Genomic DNA, 18894 nt, shown 5'->3' with positions numbered 1-18894 from the left:
CACAAAAACACTATGGCGCAAAACCATAATTGAAAATGTCAATTAAGATTTAACACCAGATGACGACTCATTAGCACATGGTATTTTACTTACTTGTCTGCACAAACCCGACAGCTCGCTCACTTTGATTAAATCGTGTTTACTGGGGTGCGGTTGATTGCGAGGCACATCGGAGCGTTATATATGTTGTGCAGCACATTGCACAGCAAATCATCGCAGCCTTGAAGGGAGCTATTACGCTGCGTTTATTAAAATCGCTCTGAAGCGTGGCGGCATCTGCAGCCAGGTGGCAAGCAGTGCAGTGGCGTTGGGCTGAGACGGTACCATGATAGAGGTGATAGGATCCTGTCTAAGCCTGTGCGCGTGTGTATGCGATGTCATTTGATGGGCCTGAGCCATCTCATCAAAACTGAGATGATGCAGAGAGGGAAACCACGTGAAAAGTTTACTGAGGAGGAGGTTGATAAAACACAATATAGAAAAGATCAGGACTGTAAGTGAAGTTGACAGAAGGATGATCATGAAGTGGATGTAAAACAATAGAGTGAAGAATGAAGAGGGATGTTCAAAATCCTACCTTGATCCTGTGCTTTACTCGGGAAATGGGAAACGATAACCAGTAACACTAGTGGAGCCCACAAATAATCCTGAGCGAACATCCTTACAAGCATTATCACTGACCTGGAAGAGAGAAGAAAGGAAACCACATTGATGAAACAATAAAATGCTAATTGGGACAAGACATCCAGTGACAGCTTCAGGAATGCCATTCAGCTCTGAGGAGGCGCGACGGGTCACAAAGATCCACCTTGCTGCCTACCCCCACTCATGCACAGCCCCGGGGGGATGATCGGGAATCAGTTAGCCTTCTATGCCGCCCACTTTAAAACAATTACACAGCAGTCATTGGGCAGTTTAAGTACACTGACCACGGAGCCGCCTCCAAGGCTCACGCCCACACGGCGGATGCTGAAACAGAGGAGGACTTTGTTGGACGAGAAGAAGCGAGGAGACGAGAGGACCTTTGACCTTTGACAACACATTACTATAGTTCAATTATAATTGAGGAAACATACAAGAACCAGGAAAATCTTATTATACAGTATGAATAATGAGTTAAGAGGGCACATTATTCATACAACAGATTAATACAACAAGAATGACGGTTATACAACTTCAGCACTGACTCAAATGTAAATTTTTTTTCCCAGAAATAAAGTTAATAAAAGAAAGGTGGTCCTTATCTCAAATCTATAATGAGTAAAACATGCAAACCAACAGGTGGCTCCAAATGACTTCTCCCCAAGCGACCTTTGAGAGTTTCTTCCCGTCACACACCACAAAGTGACAGGAAACACAGAAACCCGCTCAACATGTCTCAAAGCTTGTGCAAGTTATCAAAAAACAGAATAAGTGACATTTTAATTGATATTAAAAATAAGATAAATGATGTTGTCTTTTGGCCAAAACTTGGATTTGTCTGATATTCAGGTTCCTCCTCTATTTCAAACGCTATTAATATTTTTAAATACTATGTAAACTGTTTTGTAGTTTTGTAAACAAAAAAAAAAGGGAACTTTTAAACATGCTAAATCCTTTCGACCCAATATTTGCCCAACTGCACCTAATAGTTTAGAAAAACTTAATATAAAATGGGTACATTTTCTTTGTATCTAAAAGAAGGACCCTCATAAACCCAAATTGGCTCTCGAGGCCACATTTCCAGAAAGCTGACAACCAGGGCGCCCAAACATCTCACTTTACTGAGAACCAGCATCCTCTGTCGTGGAAATTTGTTTTTGGTCCCTTTATTTGATCAGTTATCAGTAAACAGCCCTGTTATACAAAGTACAAATGTGTCCGCTGTAGTGGATGCTGCATTTTGGAGGTTAAAATGCCAATGCAAGGATCTGTGTTTATACTGATCCCAGTTCCTCTGTACAACAGGAGCATTCTACTGTTATTAAGAAATTTCTGCAAAAATGTAAGACTTCTCTGGCACCTTCAATTTGATCTGCGAGACTGGCAGGAGTTTAATGAGCAAACTGGCCAGGAAGAGTGTTTTTATTAGTCCTTTATTCATCACAATTCTATGAATTGTATGCAAAATGCAGATTCCTTTGATGTGCACCCAATTAAAATTCCCTGGATTCATATGACCCAATCCAAACAACCTTTCCTACCCATGGCGCAGAAAAAAAAATTCAACCAGCACCAAAAAGTAAACACATGTGGTCACACAAAACACTACCTGCTCACTAAATACTGTGAATGTTTGAAAGAAAAATTGTCCTACCACCATAAAAACATCAAAATGACACCCATTTTAATCAAATGCAAGGCATAATGGGAAAAAATGCAAAAAAAAAACCTCTACACACTTAGGTGCATGATATTTCTGATGGATTACAAAGCTTTAAAGAGGTCATCAAGGAAGTATATATACACATTATATATACACATTTACACATATATACACACACAAATATATATATATATATATATATATATATATATATATATATATATATATATATGTAAATATATATATATATATATATATATATACCAGAGTCCAAGGAAAAAACGGCCTTTTCCACTCCGGAAGGTTTATACCAATTTGTAACACTTCCGTTTGGCTTGTTCGGTGCGCCCGCCACGTCCAGCGCCTCATGGACCGGGTGCTGCGACCCCACGCTGCATATGGGGCCGCCTACCTGGATGATGTCATCATCCAGAGTAGCGGCTGGGAACAACACATGCAGCGGGTGGGGACAGTGCTCGAGTCCCTGAGGCAGGCAGGGCTCACCGCCAATCCGGCGGTGTGCAGTTGGCCGGAGGGAAGTACAGTATTTGGGGTACCACTTGGGAGGAGGGCAGGTGCGGCCGCAGGTAGATAAAACAGCGGCAATTGCGGCCTGCCCAACCCCCAAGATGAAAAAAGAGGTGAGGCAGTTTTTGGGTCTGGCGGGTTACTACCGGAGTTTTATCCCCCGGTTTGCAGACCTGACCAGCCCAATAACTGACTTCACCCGAAAAAGTGCCCCGTATCTGGTCCAGTGGACAGAGGAGTGCCAGCAGGCGTTTGAGAGGGTTAAGAAGGCCCTCTGCGAGGAGCCGGTCCTACACATGCCTGATTCTTCCCTCCCGTTTTGTCTGCAGGCTGACGCGTCGGGCAGAGGACTGGGAGCTGTTTTGTCCCAGCAGGTGGAGGGCGTTGACAGGCCCATCCTTTACATCAGCCGCAAGCTATCCGAAAAGGAGGCAAGGTACAGTACAGTGGAGAGGGAGTGCCTCGCCATCAGGTGGGCGGTCGGGGCCCTCCGATACTATCACCTAGGGCGCTCATTCAGCCTCTGCTCAGACCACAAAACCCTCCAGTGGATCCACCGCATGAAGGATGCCAACGCGCGGATCACCCGTTGGTATCTAGCTTTGCAACCCTACAACTTCAGAGTGATTCACAGACTGGCGGTGGAGGTATGTGGTGGGCGTGGCCTGCACACCTGCGGCAAAGCGGGGTGTGGCAGAACCGGCTTCGAGATTGGTGACAGGTGAGTGGATGACATAGCTGGAAGTGTTTGTCTAATCACCTGTCGCTCTGTTAAAGGCAGCAGTCGGGAAGCAGAAGTGGAGGAGTTGGAGCACACGCGAGACACACACACGACAAAGACAACTGCTGAAAAGCAGAAAATACCTATTGAAAAAGAAACCTTGTAGAACTTTGAAAGCCTGTCATGTCAGTCCTTGGTGGTCCGAAAACCCGGAAGCAGCATGCTTCTACAGCTACAAAGACAACATATCTGATGTTAAAACTGATAAACATTTTTTTTTCGCAAATAATCATTAACTTTTGAATTTGATGCCAGCAACATGTGACAAAGAAGTTGGGGAAGGTAGCAATAAATACTGATAAAGTTGAGGAATGCTCATCAAATACTTATTTAGAACATCCCACAGGTGTGCAGGCTAATTGGGAACAGGTGGGTGTCATGATTGGGTATAAAAACAGCTTCCATGAAATGCTAAGTAATTCACAAACAAGGACGGGGCAAGGGTCACCAATTTGTAAGCAAATTGTTGAACAGTTTTAGAACAACATTTCTCAACGAGCTATTGCAAGCAATTTGGGGATTTTACCATCTACGGTCCATAAAATCATCAAAAGGTTCAGAGAATCTGGAGAAATTACTGCACGTAAGCGATGATATTACGGACCTTTGATCCCTCAGGCGGTATTGCATCAAAAACCGACATCAATGTGTAAAGGATATCACCACATGGGCTCAGGACCACTTCATAAAACCACCGTCAGTAACTACAGTTGGTCGCTACATCTGTAAATGCAAGTTAAAACTCTACTATGCAAAGCCAAACCCATTTATCAAAAACACCCAGGAACGCCGCCAGCTTCGCTAGGCCCGAACTCATCTAAGATGGACTGATGCAAAGTGGAAAAGTGTTCTGTGGTCTGACGAATCCACATTTCAAATTATATTTGGAAACTGTGGACGTGGTGTCCTCCGGAACAAAGAGGTAAATAACCATCCGGGTTGTTATAGGCGCAAAGTTCAAAAGCCAGCATCTGTGATGGTATGGGGGTGTATTAGTACCCGAGGCATGGGTAACTTACACATCTGTGAAGGCACCATTAATGTTGAATGGTCCATACAGGTTTTGGAGCAACATATGTTGTCATCCAAACAACGTTATCATGGACGCCCCTGCTTTTTTCAGCAAAACAATGCCAAGCCATGTGTTACAACAGCGTGACTTCGCAGTAAAGGAGTGCAGGTACTTTCCTGGCCCGCCTGCAGTCCAGACCTGTCTCCCATCGAAAATGTGTGGCGCATTATGAAGCGTAACATACGAAAACAAGACCCCGGACTGTTGAACAACTTAATCTGTACATCAAGCAAGAATGAGAAAAAATTCCACGTTCAAAGCTTCAACAATTAGTTTTCTCAGTTCCCAAACGTTTCAGTGTTGTTAAAAGAAAAGGTGATGTAACACAGTGGTGAACATGCCCTTTCCCAACTACTTTGGCACGTGTTGCATCCATGAAATTCTAAGTTAATTATTATTTACAAAAATGAAGTTTATGAGTTTGAACATCAAATATCTTGTCTTTGTAGTGCAATCAATTGAATATGGGTAGAAAAGGATTTTCAAATCATTGTATTCCGTTACACAATTTCCCAACTCATATGGAAACAGGGTTTGTATATAAACACACATATATATACATACACAAATATACATACATATACATCGACATATATAGATAATGTCATGGCTGTATTGAATTTCCAATTATTTCTACAACTCTTATTTTTTCGTGATAAGAGTGATTGGAGCACATACTTGTTCGTCACAAAAAACATTCATGAAGTTTGGTTTATCATTTATTTATTATGGGTTTCCAGAAAATGTGACCAAATCAGCTGGGTCAAAACTACACATACAGCAATGTTAATATTTTGTTACATGTGCCTTGGCAAGTTCCACTGCAATAACTGTATATACATGTATATATATATATATATATATATATATATATATATATATATATATATATATATATATATATATATATATATATATACATATATATATGTATATATATATATATATATATATATACATATATATATATACATGTATGTATATATATATATATATATATATATATATATATACATATATATATACGTATATATATATATATATATATATATATATATATATATATATATATATATATATATATATATATATATATATATACACAGTTATTTTGCATGCAGTCGGTTTCGGCCTCCTTTATCCCAATTCAGCCCCCATTCAAAAAACACACCACCACACAGATAAGATGACTGTTTACCAACACTATCTTACATTTCCCTTTACAGTCATGCAAAAATAATTTAACCACTTTGGGACTGTTCTACTAAGATCCAAATACCACGCACTAGATAGTGTGTGCAAACTATAAAATCGTGTGTATCATTGGTCACCGTGTAGCGTGTGATGTACTAAAACTCCTTGTACAATTGATAACTAGTGCAGACCGCTTTATTTAAATGAGTTTTTTGTGTGAGCTACGCGACTTTCACCATGGAGACACTCGTTTACTGCAAACCATGTTATCAAGTGGCGATCCACAAGTGAGAAAATGCATATTGCAATAAGTTTTTCTTCTCATATAGGAGATATGTTAATAATATATCTTCTATAGAGAAAAACAAACGTGATAAAAAAAACGTCAGCAGACACCAAGAACGCATCATTTGAATATGTATTGATCATGCCCTTAAGTCATAGAATTATAAAAAGATATTGCAGAATAGACGGTATGTCTACTATTTTAGTTTTTGACAGTCCATATATGTTGACAAGCATACGAAAGTGGGAGCTGTAGCGCGATCACCTCGTCACAGCCATTCTTACGGAACTGAAAATTTGCACGTCCTTTCTAGACGTTCTAAGTAAGCTGCAAAACAGGGGCCCCTGACCGATTTCAGTCTTGATTAATCCCGCTGTGTGTGCTAAATACATTTATTTGCATTTTGTCCTCCCAGTATTGTGATGATCAGCATATATTCTGTATAAATGATGAAGACAGACTGCTCATTTAAAGGGGACCAAATATACAAAACCAACATTTTCTACCCATTAGTCCCTTTTTTGTGTTTTGGGAATCTGCATAAGTCTCAAAAATTTGAACTCAAACCATGGAGGAGATATTTATAAAACAATCTTGCTTTCCTCCATATTTCCTTTCAATTTGCACAAATGATGGCAACTTTCCCGTTGGTGACATCAGTGGATATATATAGTATACATTTAGATGGCGTATCGTTCCGACTTATATCTGTCAGTGGACTCTATATGGAACTTTAAAAGCTACAACATGCTGAACGAAGAGAAGACGAGGTCGAAATGGAGGCATGTAAAGAAGACCGCTCACAAAACGGCGCATCCTGAAGACACGATCAGAAAGCGGCTTGAACATTGTCTGTTAAACATAATCTATGCAATATTTTGGCCAAACATCCACCATTACATCTTATGTAGACCACAAGGAAGTGTTATAAATGTATTTAAAAAATCAGAAAATGGATGGATGGATGGATAATGTGACCTTTTTAAAAGACGCAATCCTCTGCCCACAAGTTTAGTAGATCAGCTTTGCGTGCCCTATCAAGTGTGATACTTTTAGTGATGCGCGTATCGATATTGAAATATGGATAACCCTGATTACAGATCTTTCTGCTCTCATATCAATTCTCAAATGAAAATATCCATACTTTTAATACTTTAGCTATTTGGAATACTGTAATGTGTATAATTAACAGGAACACAGTATGGAGTAACTAAATCATTGAGATCTTGTCTGAATTAAACGCGATTGCTGGGAACTACTTTTTCTTCCGCCTGTGTATGTATGTAATGCCCAAGTGCAGTGGTACATTGTGCTGTGCTCAGTCATTCAGGCGTTCATTTCTAGATTTAAGAAAATGACTGTCAAATAAAATTAGTCACTCAGTATGAATTGTAAATATATAATATTTAATTGTACATTTTAGGAGACACTACATACAGAGTTGAATATGAATAAGATAATGCATTCATTTGTTTCGCCCTATGATTTTTTTTATTGTTTAAAGATGATTCCCCAAGAGCAGCAACACTTGAAATACTCTACTTTTAAAATTTTACCAAAAACCTTGGGTATATTTTCACAACGTATAGGTATCGGATCGATACTGCCGACACCAGCCTGAATTTTACTCGGTATCAGATTGGGAAAAAAAATAGTGGTAACTCATCATTAGCACCTTTAGTAGATCATCATGCTCTTAGTCTTCTATGTTAAAATGTACAAAAAAACTTCCCAAACATTCTTAAAAATGTATTTGAAAAATTCCTGTGCTTATTCATTTTTATATGGCCTAAAAAGTGATGAAATGCATGTGCAGAGAAAGATTAAAAGCACCGCAGGGTGAAGCTGATGGGCTACAAATTGCCATGGAAAAAAATTCAACTATGATAAATATTTAGATTTCCTGATAAAAAAAATGTCCAACTCAATCTAAAACATGTAAAAGCTGCTACTTCCGGCAACTTCACCATGCCAAATTTAGTTAAGGCTAAGGGCCGTAAGCACCTTAGCTCGGTGCTACAAAACCGAAGACCAGTGAAGTTGTCACATTGTGTGAATCGCAAATAAAAACAGAATACAATGATTTGCTAATCATTGTCAACCTATATTCAATTCAATAGACTGTAAAGACAAGATACTTAACATTCGAACTGTAAAACTATTTTTTGCAAATATTAGCTCATTTGGAATTTGATGCCTGCAACATGTTTAAAAAAAGCTGGCACATGTGGCAACAAAGATTGAGAAAGTTGAGGAATGCTCATCAAACACTTATTTGGAACATCACATAGGTGAACCGGCTAATTGGACACAGGTGGGTGCCATGATTGGGTATAAAAGCAGCTTCCATGAAATGCTCAGTCATTCACAAACAAGGAAGGGGCGAAGGTCACCACTTTGTGAACAAATGCGTGGGCAAATTGTCCAACAGTTTAAGAACATTTCTCAACAAGCTATTGCAAAGAATTTAGGGATTTCACCATTTACGGTCCGTAATATCATCAAAAGGTTCAGAGAATCTGGAGAAATCAATGCACGTAAGCTATTGATATTACGGACCTCCGATCCCTCAGGCAGTACTACATCAAAAAGCGACATGAGTGTGTAAAGGATATCCCCATATGGGCTCAGGAACACTTCAGAAAACAACTGTCAGTAACTACAGTTTGTCGCTATATCAAGTCAAAACTCTATTATACAGAATGAAAGCCATTTAACAACACCCAAAAACGTTGCCGGCTTTGCTGGGCCTGAGCTCATCTAAGATGGATTGATGCAATGTGGAAAAGGGTTCTGTGGTCTGACTAGTCTACATTTCAAATTGATTTTGGAAACTGTTGTTCTAATTGCAAAGTGCAAAGGCCAGCATCCGTAATGGTATGGGGGTGCATTAGTGCCAAAGGCATTGGTAACTTACACATCTATGAAGGCACCAATAATGCTGTAAGGTCCATACAGGTTTTGGAGCAACATATGTTGCCATCCAAGCAACGTTATCATGGATGCCCCTGTTTATTTCAGCAAGACAATGCCAGGCTACAGCGTGGGTTTATAGTAAAAGAGTGTGGGTACTGGACTGGCCTGCCTGTAGTCCAGACCTGTCTCCCATTGAAAATGTGTGGCGCAATATGAAGCCTAAAATACCACAACGGAGACCCCGGACTGTTGAACAACTTAACCTATACATCAAACAAGAATGGGAAACAATTCCACCTGAAAAGCTTCAAAAGTTTGTCTCCTCATTTCCCAAATGTTTACTGAGTGTTGTTAAAAGGAAAGGTCATATAACACCATGGTAAAAATGCCCCTGCTCAGTGGCCTAGTGGTTAGAGTGTCTGCCCTGAGCTCGGTCGGTTGTGAGTTCATACCAAAGACTTTAAAAATGGGACCCATTTCCTCCCTGCTTGGCACTCAGCATCAAGGGTTGGAATTGGGGGTTAAATCACCAAAAATGATTCCCGGGCGCGGCCACCGCTGCTGCTCACTGCTCCCCTCACCTCCCGGGGCTTTGACAAGAGGATGGGTCAAATGCAGAGGGCAAATTTCACCACACCTAGTGTGTGTGTGACAATGACTGGTACTTTAACTTTAACGTTAACTTAACAAAAGATGGCGAGTGCAAAAGTAAATGCACAAAACATGGGACTTCTTTTGGAAAATGAACAACACGTGTACGTCAAGCAAAGGAACCGGGGGTATACAAAGCATGAGGTAAAGCAATAATTAGAACCTGTCTGGAGATAGGAGACTGATTGGCAACCGGCTACAGGTGTGTCCCGGTTGTCAATCAGGCAGTAGGCCTGGAAGCCTGTGTGAGACAATCATTGGTACTTTAACATTACCTTAACTGAGCCAACTTGTTGGCAATGTGTTGCTGCCATTAAATTCTAAGTTAACGATTATTTGCAGAGAAAAATAAGTTTCCCAGTTCGAACATTATATATCTTGTCTTTTCTATTGTATAGTTGAAAAGGATTTGCAAATCATTGTATTCGTGTTTTTTTTTACCATTTACACAACGTGCCAACTTCACTGGTTTTGGGTTTTGTACATTATAGTTTACAAACCACTTATATGTTTCCACCTAAGTATCAATCAGTTAGATAAAAGTGGATAAACTTGTTTTAAAAAAAATTTGGATTTCTGCAATTATACAAGAGAAAAGCAGGGGGACAAACACAGCACCAATGTGATTGACAGCTCAAATTGGGAACCACCTTGTGTGTGCCCATTGTCCATCCAGATAGAACAAACACTGTCTCCTCTCTTCACCCCTCACTTTTTCCCTTCCTTCTCACCTCTGATGCTGGTTATTACTCACACAGACTGAGAAATCTGTCCCTCCCCGGTTCAATGAATAAAACAATACTTGCAACAAAGATATGTCGGGATTGTATACTTCTGGCAGGTGGACGCACAAACTATAACCACTACAAGCTGCAGTTCATGTGAAAGAAGCAAACAACTGATGAATGTGCTTAAAACATCCCATGAATATATACTGTATATCAGTGGTTCTTAACCTGGGTTCGATCGAACCCTAGGGGTTCGGTGAGTCGGCCTCAGGGGTTCGGCGGAGGTCGAAACACACCCGACTCATCGTATGAATACAAACTTCTCCCTATCGGCGAATTACGGATACGGCAACAGCTGAATGATTTGCTGGTGTGTAATTTGTTGTAAGTTTATGCACTGTGTTGGTTTTGTGGTCCGAACAAGGTGATGTTCATGCACGCTTCATTTTGTGCACCAGTAAAAAAAAAACATTGTCACACTTTAGTATGGGGGACATATTCACCATTAATTAGTTGCTTATTAACATGCAAATTAGTAAAATATTGGCTCTTACCTAGTCATTAAGTACTTATTAATGCCTTATTCGGCATGGCCCTATTATAACCCTAACCCTCTAACCCTGACCCTAACCAAATAACTATGAATTAAGTCTTTGTTATTTAGAATATGTTCCCCTAGTTTCCAAATAACTCAAAATTAAGTCTTTGTTATTTAGAATATGTTCCCCTAGTTTCCAAATAACTCTAAATTAAGTCTTTGTTACTTAGAATATGTTCCTCATACTGAAGTGTTACCAAAAACATATAACTTTGTCTTGAATTTGAAAAAAACATTTTATACAAGGTTAAGAACCACTGCTGTATATAAAAGTGTGTGTGTGTGTATATATATATATATATATATATATAGAATAGATCGATAAGAATGTTTTTTTCCTGACATATTGCTGGAAATAAGCACGATCCTCATATAATCCACACACACACCAGAATTTACGCACAAGTTTCTGACCTGCGATATGAGAAGAATCCACGTTACCTGCAACCACGCACCTGCAAGCCCCTCTCAAGCATGCACACGCACAATCAATGGATGCAATCGCGTCTCCTACCTCTTCACACATAAAGCAAGCGATCCCTTTCCACGGCAAAACAAAAAGAAGGAGGTACCGCGAACAAGGCAAAGGAGCGCTACTGCGTGCCTTCTCCTCCTCTTTGGATGTGACCCCTTCTTTCTCTCGCTCGGTCCGTAGTGGGTGTTTCTCTCCTCCTTGTTCAGTCGTCCCTCCCTCCGGATAATCCTTCCTGTGTCCCAGCTCTCTCCATCTTTCATTGCACACGGAGAAAAGACACGAGGCGCCACGCTGCGCAAGGGGGGAAAAAAACCCAAACCCCGCGATCATCCTGCAGATCGCGCCCGGCTACAGCAGCCCTCCCTCGGGGTCACCATCCGGAACTTGCTCGCAGCGGAGAGCACTGGGTCACCGCAAATTAAGTCCAGGAGGAGGAAGTCTGTGAATAATGATGCCGCTGACCTGATGCACTTTCTTCATTTTAGGTTTGCAAACTTTTACACACTATCATGACATTTGGTCGATCCCCAGGACTCCAACTTAATTCATCCATCCATCCATTTCCTACCACTTATTCCCTTTAGGGTCGCTGGTGCCTATCTCAGCTACAATCGGGCGGAAGGCGTTGTACACCCTGGACAAGTCGCCACCTCGTGGCAGGCTCAACACAGATAGACAGACAACATTCACACTGCCAATCAACCTATCCCAGGGTGCATGTCTTTGGAAGTGGGAGGAAACCGGAGAACCTGGAGGGAATCCACGCAATCATGGGGAGGACATGCAAACTCCACACAGAAAGATCCCGACCCCGGGATTGAACCCAGGACTACTCAGGACCTTTGTATTGTGAGGCAGACACACTAACCCCTCTGCAACCGTGCTGCCCCCAACTTAATTCAATACTAATAATATTTCAAGTGTAGGCGCTATCATAAAAGTGAATACACATCCAAGTTGCCAAGTCCCTGAAAAATAAATGTAAACAACCTTGTTGGAAATACAGTATTAGCTTGTCTAACTAAGCAACTATATCGTTTATATTAGTGTTCTTGTCATAAAGGGGGGGCACAGCTTGCTGCGAGGATTGTTCTTCCAGGATGCAAACTGACTTTTCCGGACAACAATAGAAGGTAGGAAAATGTTTATTTACCAATTAATCCCACACATCAGACAAGACAGGAACCAAACAAAAGAAAAGCGTGCCGATCACACAAGAAACTAATGAAGAAAAAAACTTAACGCAGGAAACATAGAAGCTAAACACTTAGCGTGGACTAAGTGTTTAGCTTAGTCCAAGCCCGGCCGACTGACTGGCAAAGACAAGCTTAAATACTACCTCTGATTAGTGCTCGGGAAGCAGGTGAGCGGGCGAGCACTAATCAAAGACAGGTGAACACAATGAATAACCATGGCAACCTAAACAAACAGGAACTAAAGGAGTCCAAAACTCAGATCATGACAGTTCTATAGTTTCGATCTTCGACAGTGGTTTTCTGAACTGATATCCTTTACACGCGGATGTCACTTTTTGATGCAGTACAGCCTGAGGGATCGAGGGTCCGTAATATCCTTGCTTACGTGCAGTGATTTCTCCAGATTCTCTGAACCTTTTGATGATATTATGCACCGTAGATGGTAAAATCCATAAAATTTAAATTGTACTTTTAATACGAGTGCACTATTTATTTATTTATTTTTTAACTCAGCTGTTCGCCACCACATGGATTATGGCCCCCACACACCATCATCTCATGTGCAGTGGCTGAGCAGAAACTATGTTCACATATTTAAAGTACTGGGCACTACATTAGAAGTACACCCAAATGACTAGATTAACTAACAGAATATATCTGATCAAATCAATCAGTTTAATCGATTGACCCTGAAGTAGTTAGCGCTATATAAGTTGATCTTCAACATATTCTTATGAATAAAAATTGTACATTTCATCATTTGAGAGATAATGTGATATTACATGACAAAATACACTAATTTTACCTTATTTATTCCAAACATTCTACTCAAGTGAACTATTCCTTTAAATAGGATGCTATTTGGTAACAGTAGAAGAGAAAGTCAAATACAAATACAAATAGACAGAATAGAAATTGAAAGAGTAAATGAAACCAAATTTCTAGGTATATTGATTGACGATAAATCTAACTGGAAGTCTCATGTAAAAACAATACAACATAAAGTAGCAAGAAACACAACAAATAATGAATAAAGCAAAACATGTTCTAGACCAAAAATCACTTTATATTTTTTACTGCTCGGTAGTGTTACCATATCTGAGTTACTGTGTAGAAATATGGGGAAACAATTACAAAAGTACACTTAATTCATTAACGGTGTTACAAAAAAGATCAGTTAGAATAATACATTAGGTTTGATATAGAGAACATACAAACCCTTTATTTATTGAATCAAAAATACTAAAATTCCACGACATAGGGAATTTGCAGAGTGCTAAAATTATACACAAAGCAAACTATAACCTGCTACCCAAGAATATACAACAATTCTTCTAAAAAAAAAAAGAGGAAAAATATAATCTTAGAGAAAAATTTTATTTAAAACATTTGTATGCACGTACAACACTTAAGACCTTCAGTATATCAGTATGTGGAATTAAACTATGGAATGGGTTAAGCAAAGAAATTAAACAATGTACTAATAAGATCCACTTGAAGAAACTCTTCAAACTTAAAGTGTTTACAAAGAAGAAGAACCATGATAAACATTTTGAATTTATGTCATCCATTCATTCATTTTCAAAATAATCCTATTCATCTCACCATATGAAATGTAACTTACTTCACCTAGTATTATTTATTTATTTATTTATTTGTATTGTGATTACTTATAGAGTACGGTATATTGTGCATAAATTGAGAACAGGAAGTGAACAAAAGTTTTAGCAACTGTTATGTAAAAGAAAAGGGGTAGGATTAAATAAGCTGTACTTCTTCCTACTCCTTTTTGAACATGTTGAAAAGAGAAAGTGGAAATTGTATGCGTGCATGTTCGAAATAAACTCAAACTCAACTCAAAATTTCGACATTCAAAACAGGTTTTCCATACAGTTAGTTGCCCATATGTTCATTATTCCTTGTTGTACGCATGGTGTGTATAGTGCTGTACACAGATCCTCAGAACTACGGATGGTATCGTTTTGTTATTTTTTTATATCAGATCGGTACTTAAAAATGTGTGCCGGTGCTTAAACAGTGCCTCAACCAACACTTGAAAACATTTTTAAATGTGCACATCCATCCATCCGTCCATCTTCTTCCGCTTATCCAAGGTCGGGTCGCGGGGGCAGCAGCCTAAGTAGGGAAGCCCAGACTTTCCTCTCCCCAGCCACTTTGTCCAGCTCTTCCCGGGGATCCCGAGGCGTTCCCAGGCCAGCCGGGAGACATAGTCTTCCCAACGTGTCCTGGGTCTTCCCCGTGGCCTCCTACTGGTTAGACGTGCCCTAAACACCTCCCTAGGGAGGCGCTCAGGTGTCATTCGGACCTGATGCCCGAACCACACATTTTTGTAAAAAATTATTTAAGAAAATTAGTTAGTGTCTGTGCCTCAAAATACGAAGGTTCTGGGTTCAATCCTGCGATCGGGATCTTTTTTGTTGGAGTTTGCATGTTCTCCCCGTGACTGCGTGGAGAACATGGCTTCCTCCCACATCCAAAGACATGCACTGGCAACACTAAAATTGGCACTAGTGTGTGAATATTGTCTGTCTATCTGTGTTGGCCCTGGGATGAGGTAGAGACTTGTCCAGCGTGTACCCCGCCTTCCGTCCGAATGCAGCTGAGAGAGTCTCCCTTACCCCTGCGACCCCGAAAGGGACAAGCGGTAGAAAATGGATGGATGAAACTTTTTACTCTCATGGAATTTAGGGACGTACAAGTTGAACAGACTAGTAATTTAAATATACTTTAATCAAATAAATTGGCAAATAAATAATACATTCAAAAATAAGAAATCAAATCTACATATATGTCATTATTGCAGCAATACAAAACAGAGGGAATGTGCAAAACGCATTTTTTTGTAAAAATCTTGATGCTGATAATTCCAACATTGATGAATGCAACCTCGTGTTCCTGTGCACTTACTATTTCTACCAGGTAGAACAGGGAGCCTACCCTGATGATTGGATTGAGCACTGCTGCCACCTCACTGCAGGCTTGTGTATCGGACTAACATGAAAACTAGATTGTAGACAAAAATGAGGAAAATTAACCATATTGCTCTCGGCCCCCTATAGGGTCCTAAATACCAGATGATTACATTTACAACCATATACACACCTCACATACACCCAGCTATATTTAATTCAGTGTACTTTCTCAAAGATTCTAAATTTGGTTAGACGGTGTAGTCAGTGTACAGCTTGTATACCAGTAAAGATTTACTAAGCACTGAAAATGAATCAACACACAACCATTATTGTCTAAATAGAAACACAATAATTGTGTCAGGCATTCATACTTGCCAACCCTCCCAGATTTTCCGGGAGACTCCCGAAATTCAAGGCCTCTCCCGAAAACCTCCCGGAATAAATTTTCTCCTGAAATTCAGCCGGAGCTGGAGGCCACGCCTCCTCCAGCTCCTTACGGAGACAGCCTGTTTTCACGTCCGTTTTTCCACTATATAAACAGCTTGCCTGCCCAATCACGTTACAACATCTACGGATTTTAACAAAAAACTGCACACACAAGGAGACGAAACAACAGAACGAGGAAGTTACAGCCATGGCGACGCCGTCTGTAATAGAGTGATTCTATGTTGTCTGTTGCCATCTCCTGGTGAATGTTGGCTATAGCGTTATGGGGTTGCTTTTTGATTGGCCAACGATTTACGTGGTGTTGGGCACCTGACGGCAAGTGAAAGAGTATGTTCTAAAGCCTACAGTGAAGAGACATAACTTCATCACCTCACCTGGTTGTGGAATCCAACCCAATATATTACACCGTCAACGAGCAAAATGAAGAAATAAATGTCAGAACAAGGTTACTCAAATAGTGAAAGGTAAGTGTTGTTGTTTTTTTAGTAACCAGCTAGCACAGTACAGTTAGTAGAACAACTGTTTTTTTTAATGTGTATTTGATAGGTGCGTCTGAAATTCAACTATTTATTTTATTTGTATATATAATAATATAAATATATATAGCTAGAATTCACTGAAAGTCAAGTATTTCATACATATATGTATATTTTTAAATATATATATATATATATATATATATATATATATATATATATATATATATATATATATGAAATACTCGAGTTGGTGAATTGTAGATATAAATATACTCCTCCCCTCTTAACCACGCCCCCACACCCCACACCTCCCGAAATAGGATGTCTGAAGGTTGCTAAGTATGCAGGCATTGTGACTTTAGTATTATGGTCTGGGACTGCATGAGTGCTTCCACCGCATGGGAATTTCAGTTCACTGAGGGAAACATGAACGCCAACATGTAATGTGTCATGACGTGATGAGGATCCCCAAAAACACCTCCAAGATAACAAGTGCCTCTCTGAATAAGGTGATGGTGTCTGTCTGGTGAAAAATCTCTTCCCACCTCAGCCCAATTGAGCACCTGTGAAGCAGTGTCAAGCCGAAAGTAGGTGGAGGAGCGCAAAGTGTATACCATCCACAACTGATATCATCATGGTTGGATTGGATGACGATTTCTGTAACAACATACACAGCTCTGATAAATCCATGCCCAAGAGGATTTAACAATGATTCTTACAGAATCACACTAAATATCCACACCAGGGACTCAGTTTTGACAGTGAGGTGTACTCATTTGCGTTGCCAACTTCTGCTGGGTTGCACCGGACTTCACCGGAGGGCAAATAACTGTTCCTAGCCAGATGTCAAGTGAAAGCACAGTGAAACGTTTGCATTATGAAATTGATAGAATCGATATTTTGTCAAAAGTTACGACATAGTTCCGAAGAAAGTCCACCTACGAAGGAAAAAGAAACAACGGAAGACAAACATTGCAGGGTTTGCAACGACCATGTTTTGTATGTCTTTATTACCTCACAATAAACTGTAAAAGCCTTTATTGATGCATTTACTTTTCTTATTTTCCAAATACCACATGAGCAGTTTTCTTGAGGAAACTTCCACATGAGATGGACTAGCGCATTGTTGTTAAGAGTGCATGGTGCAATGTTGAGTCTTCGAATTAGTATTATTGCTGTCATAAGTGTCAAACTAGATTAATGAATCTCTTGTTGGCTGCCTATCCCATGGCAGCGACAATCTCAATATGGCTATTCACTAAACATTGTTAAAAACCAAACATTGCTGGACTACAGGGAACTTGCAATAGCAGAGTAACTCCAAAAACTAAACATATACATTATAAATGTTATAAGTGAAGTGTTTTGACAATACACAAACCTAATAAGTCTAGCATTGTCTTTAATGGCTTTAGTGCTTAATGCATGGACCCATTCAGATGTAAACAAATGATGTGGCTTGTATACTTCTGATCTCTTGAAGTGTAGAAGGCAGCGCATTAACTGAATAGCTTGAAAAGTTCAATTAATCCATCCATCCATTTCCTACCGCTTATTCCCTTTGGGGTCGCGGAGAGCGCTGGTGCCTATCTCAGCTACAATCGGGCGGGATGCGGAGTACACTCTGGACAAGTCGCCACCTCATCGCAGAAGTTCAATTCAGTAACGTTTATTTTTTTAAATCTTGTGAAGTCTTTCCTTTTAAGGATACTTTCCAACCTTAAGACCTCCGATTTCGGGAGGTAGGGGGTGGGGTGGCGGCGTGGTCGGGGGTGTGGTTAAGAGGGGAGGAGTATAGAGCTAGAATTCACCAAGTATTTCATATACATATACTGTATATATATATATATATATATATATATATATATATATATATATATATATATATATATATATATATATATATATATATATATATATATACATATATATATATACATATACATACATATATGTACATATATATATATAAATACGTATATGTATATACGTATATATACATACATACACACACACACACACACACACACACACACACACACACATATATATATATATATATATATATATATATATATATGAGAAATACTTGAATTTCAGTGTTCATTTATTTACACATATACACACACACATAGCACTCATCTACTCATTATTGACTTAAGGGTTGAATTGTCCATTCTTGTTCTATTTTCTGTCACTATTTTTTTAACCATGCTGAACACCCTCTCTGATGATGCATTGCTGTGTGGCACACACAAAAGTTCTTTCATCAAATGCACTAGAGTCTGGAATTTTCCATCTCCTC

General features: G+C 39.5%; 1 protein-coding gene across 3 annotated transcripts in view; it reads right to left on the bottom strand.

The window, feature by feature from the left end:
* Positions 1–11896, bottom strand: part of col14a1a (collagen, type XIV, alpha 1a) — a 386358-nt gene extending 374462 nt beyond the window's left edge. For 2 of the 3 annotated variants that reach the window (XM_061915882.1, XM_061915884.1), the window contains exons 1-2: positions 11574–11896; positions 578–681 (exon numbers count right to left, since the gene is read on the bottom strand). In XM_061915882.1, coding sequence (XP_061771866.1) covers positions 578–681; positions 11574–11794 — 325 coding nt within the window. In that variant the 5' untranslated portion in view covers positions 11795–11896. The remainder of the gene's footprint in view (positions 1–577; positions 682–11573) is intronic. The other variant, XM_061915881.1, reaches the window with a different exon arrangement.
* Between the last annotated feature and the right edge of the window lie 6998 nt (positions 11897–18894).

The sequence above is a fragment of the Nerophis ophidion genome, linkage group LG11 (genome assembly GCF_033978795.1).
Source record: "Nerophis ophidion isolate RoL-2023_Sa linkage group LG11, RoL_Noph_v1.0, whole genome shotgun sequence".
Lineage (NCBI taxonomy): Eukaryota > Metazoa > Chordata > Actinopteri > Syngnathiformes > Syngnathidae > Nerophis > Nerophis ophidion.
This window is presented reverse-complemented; position numbering and strand designations above follow the sequence as displayed.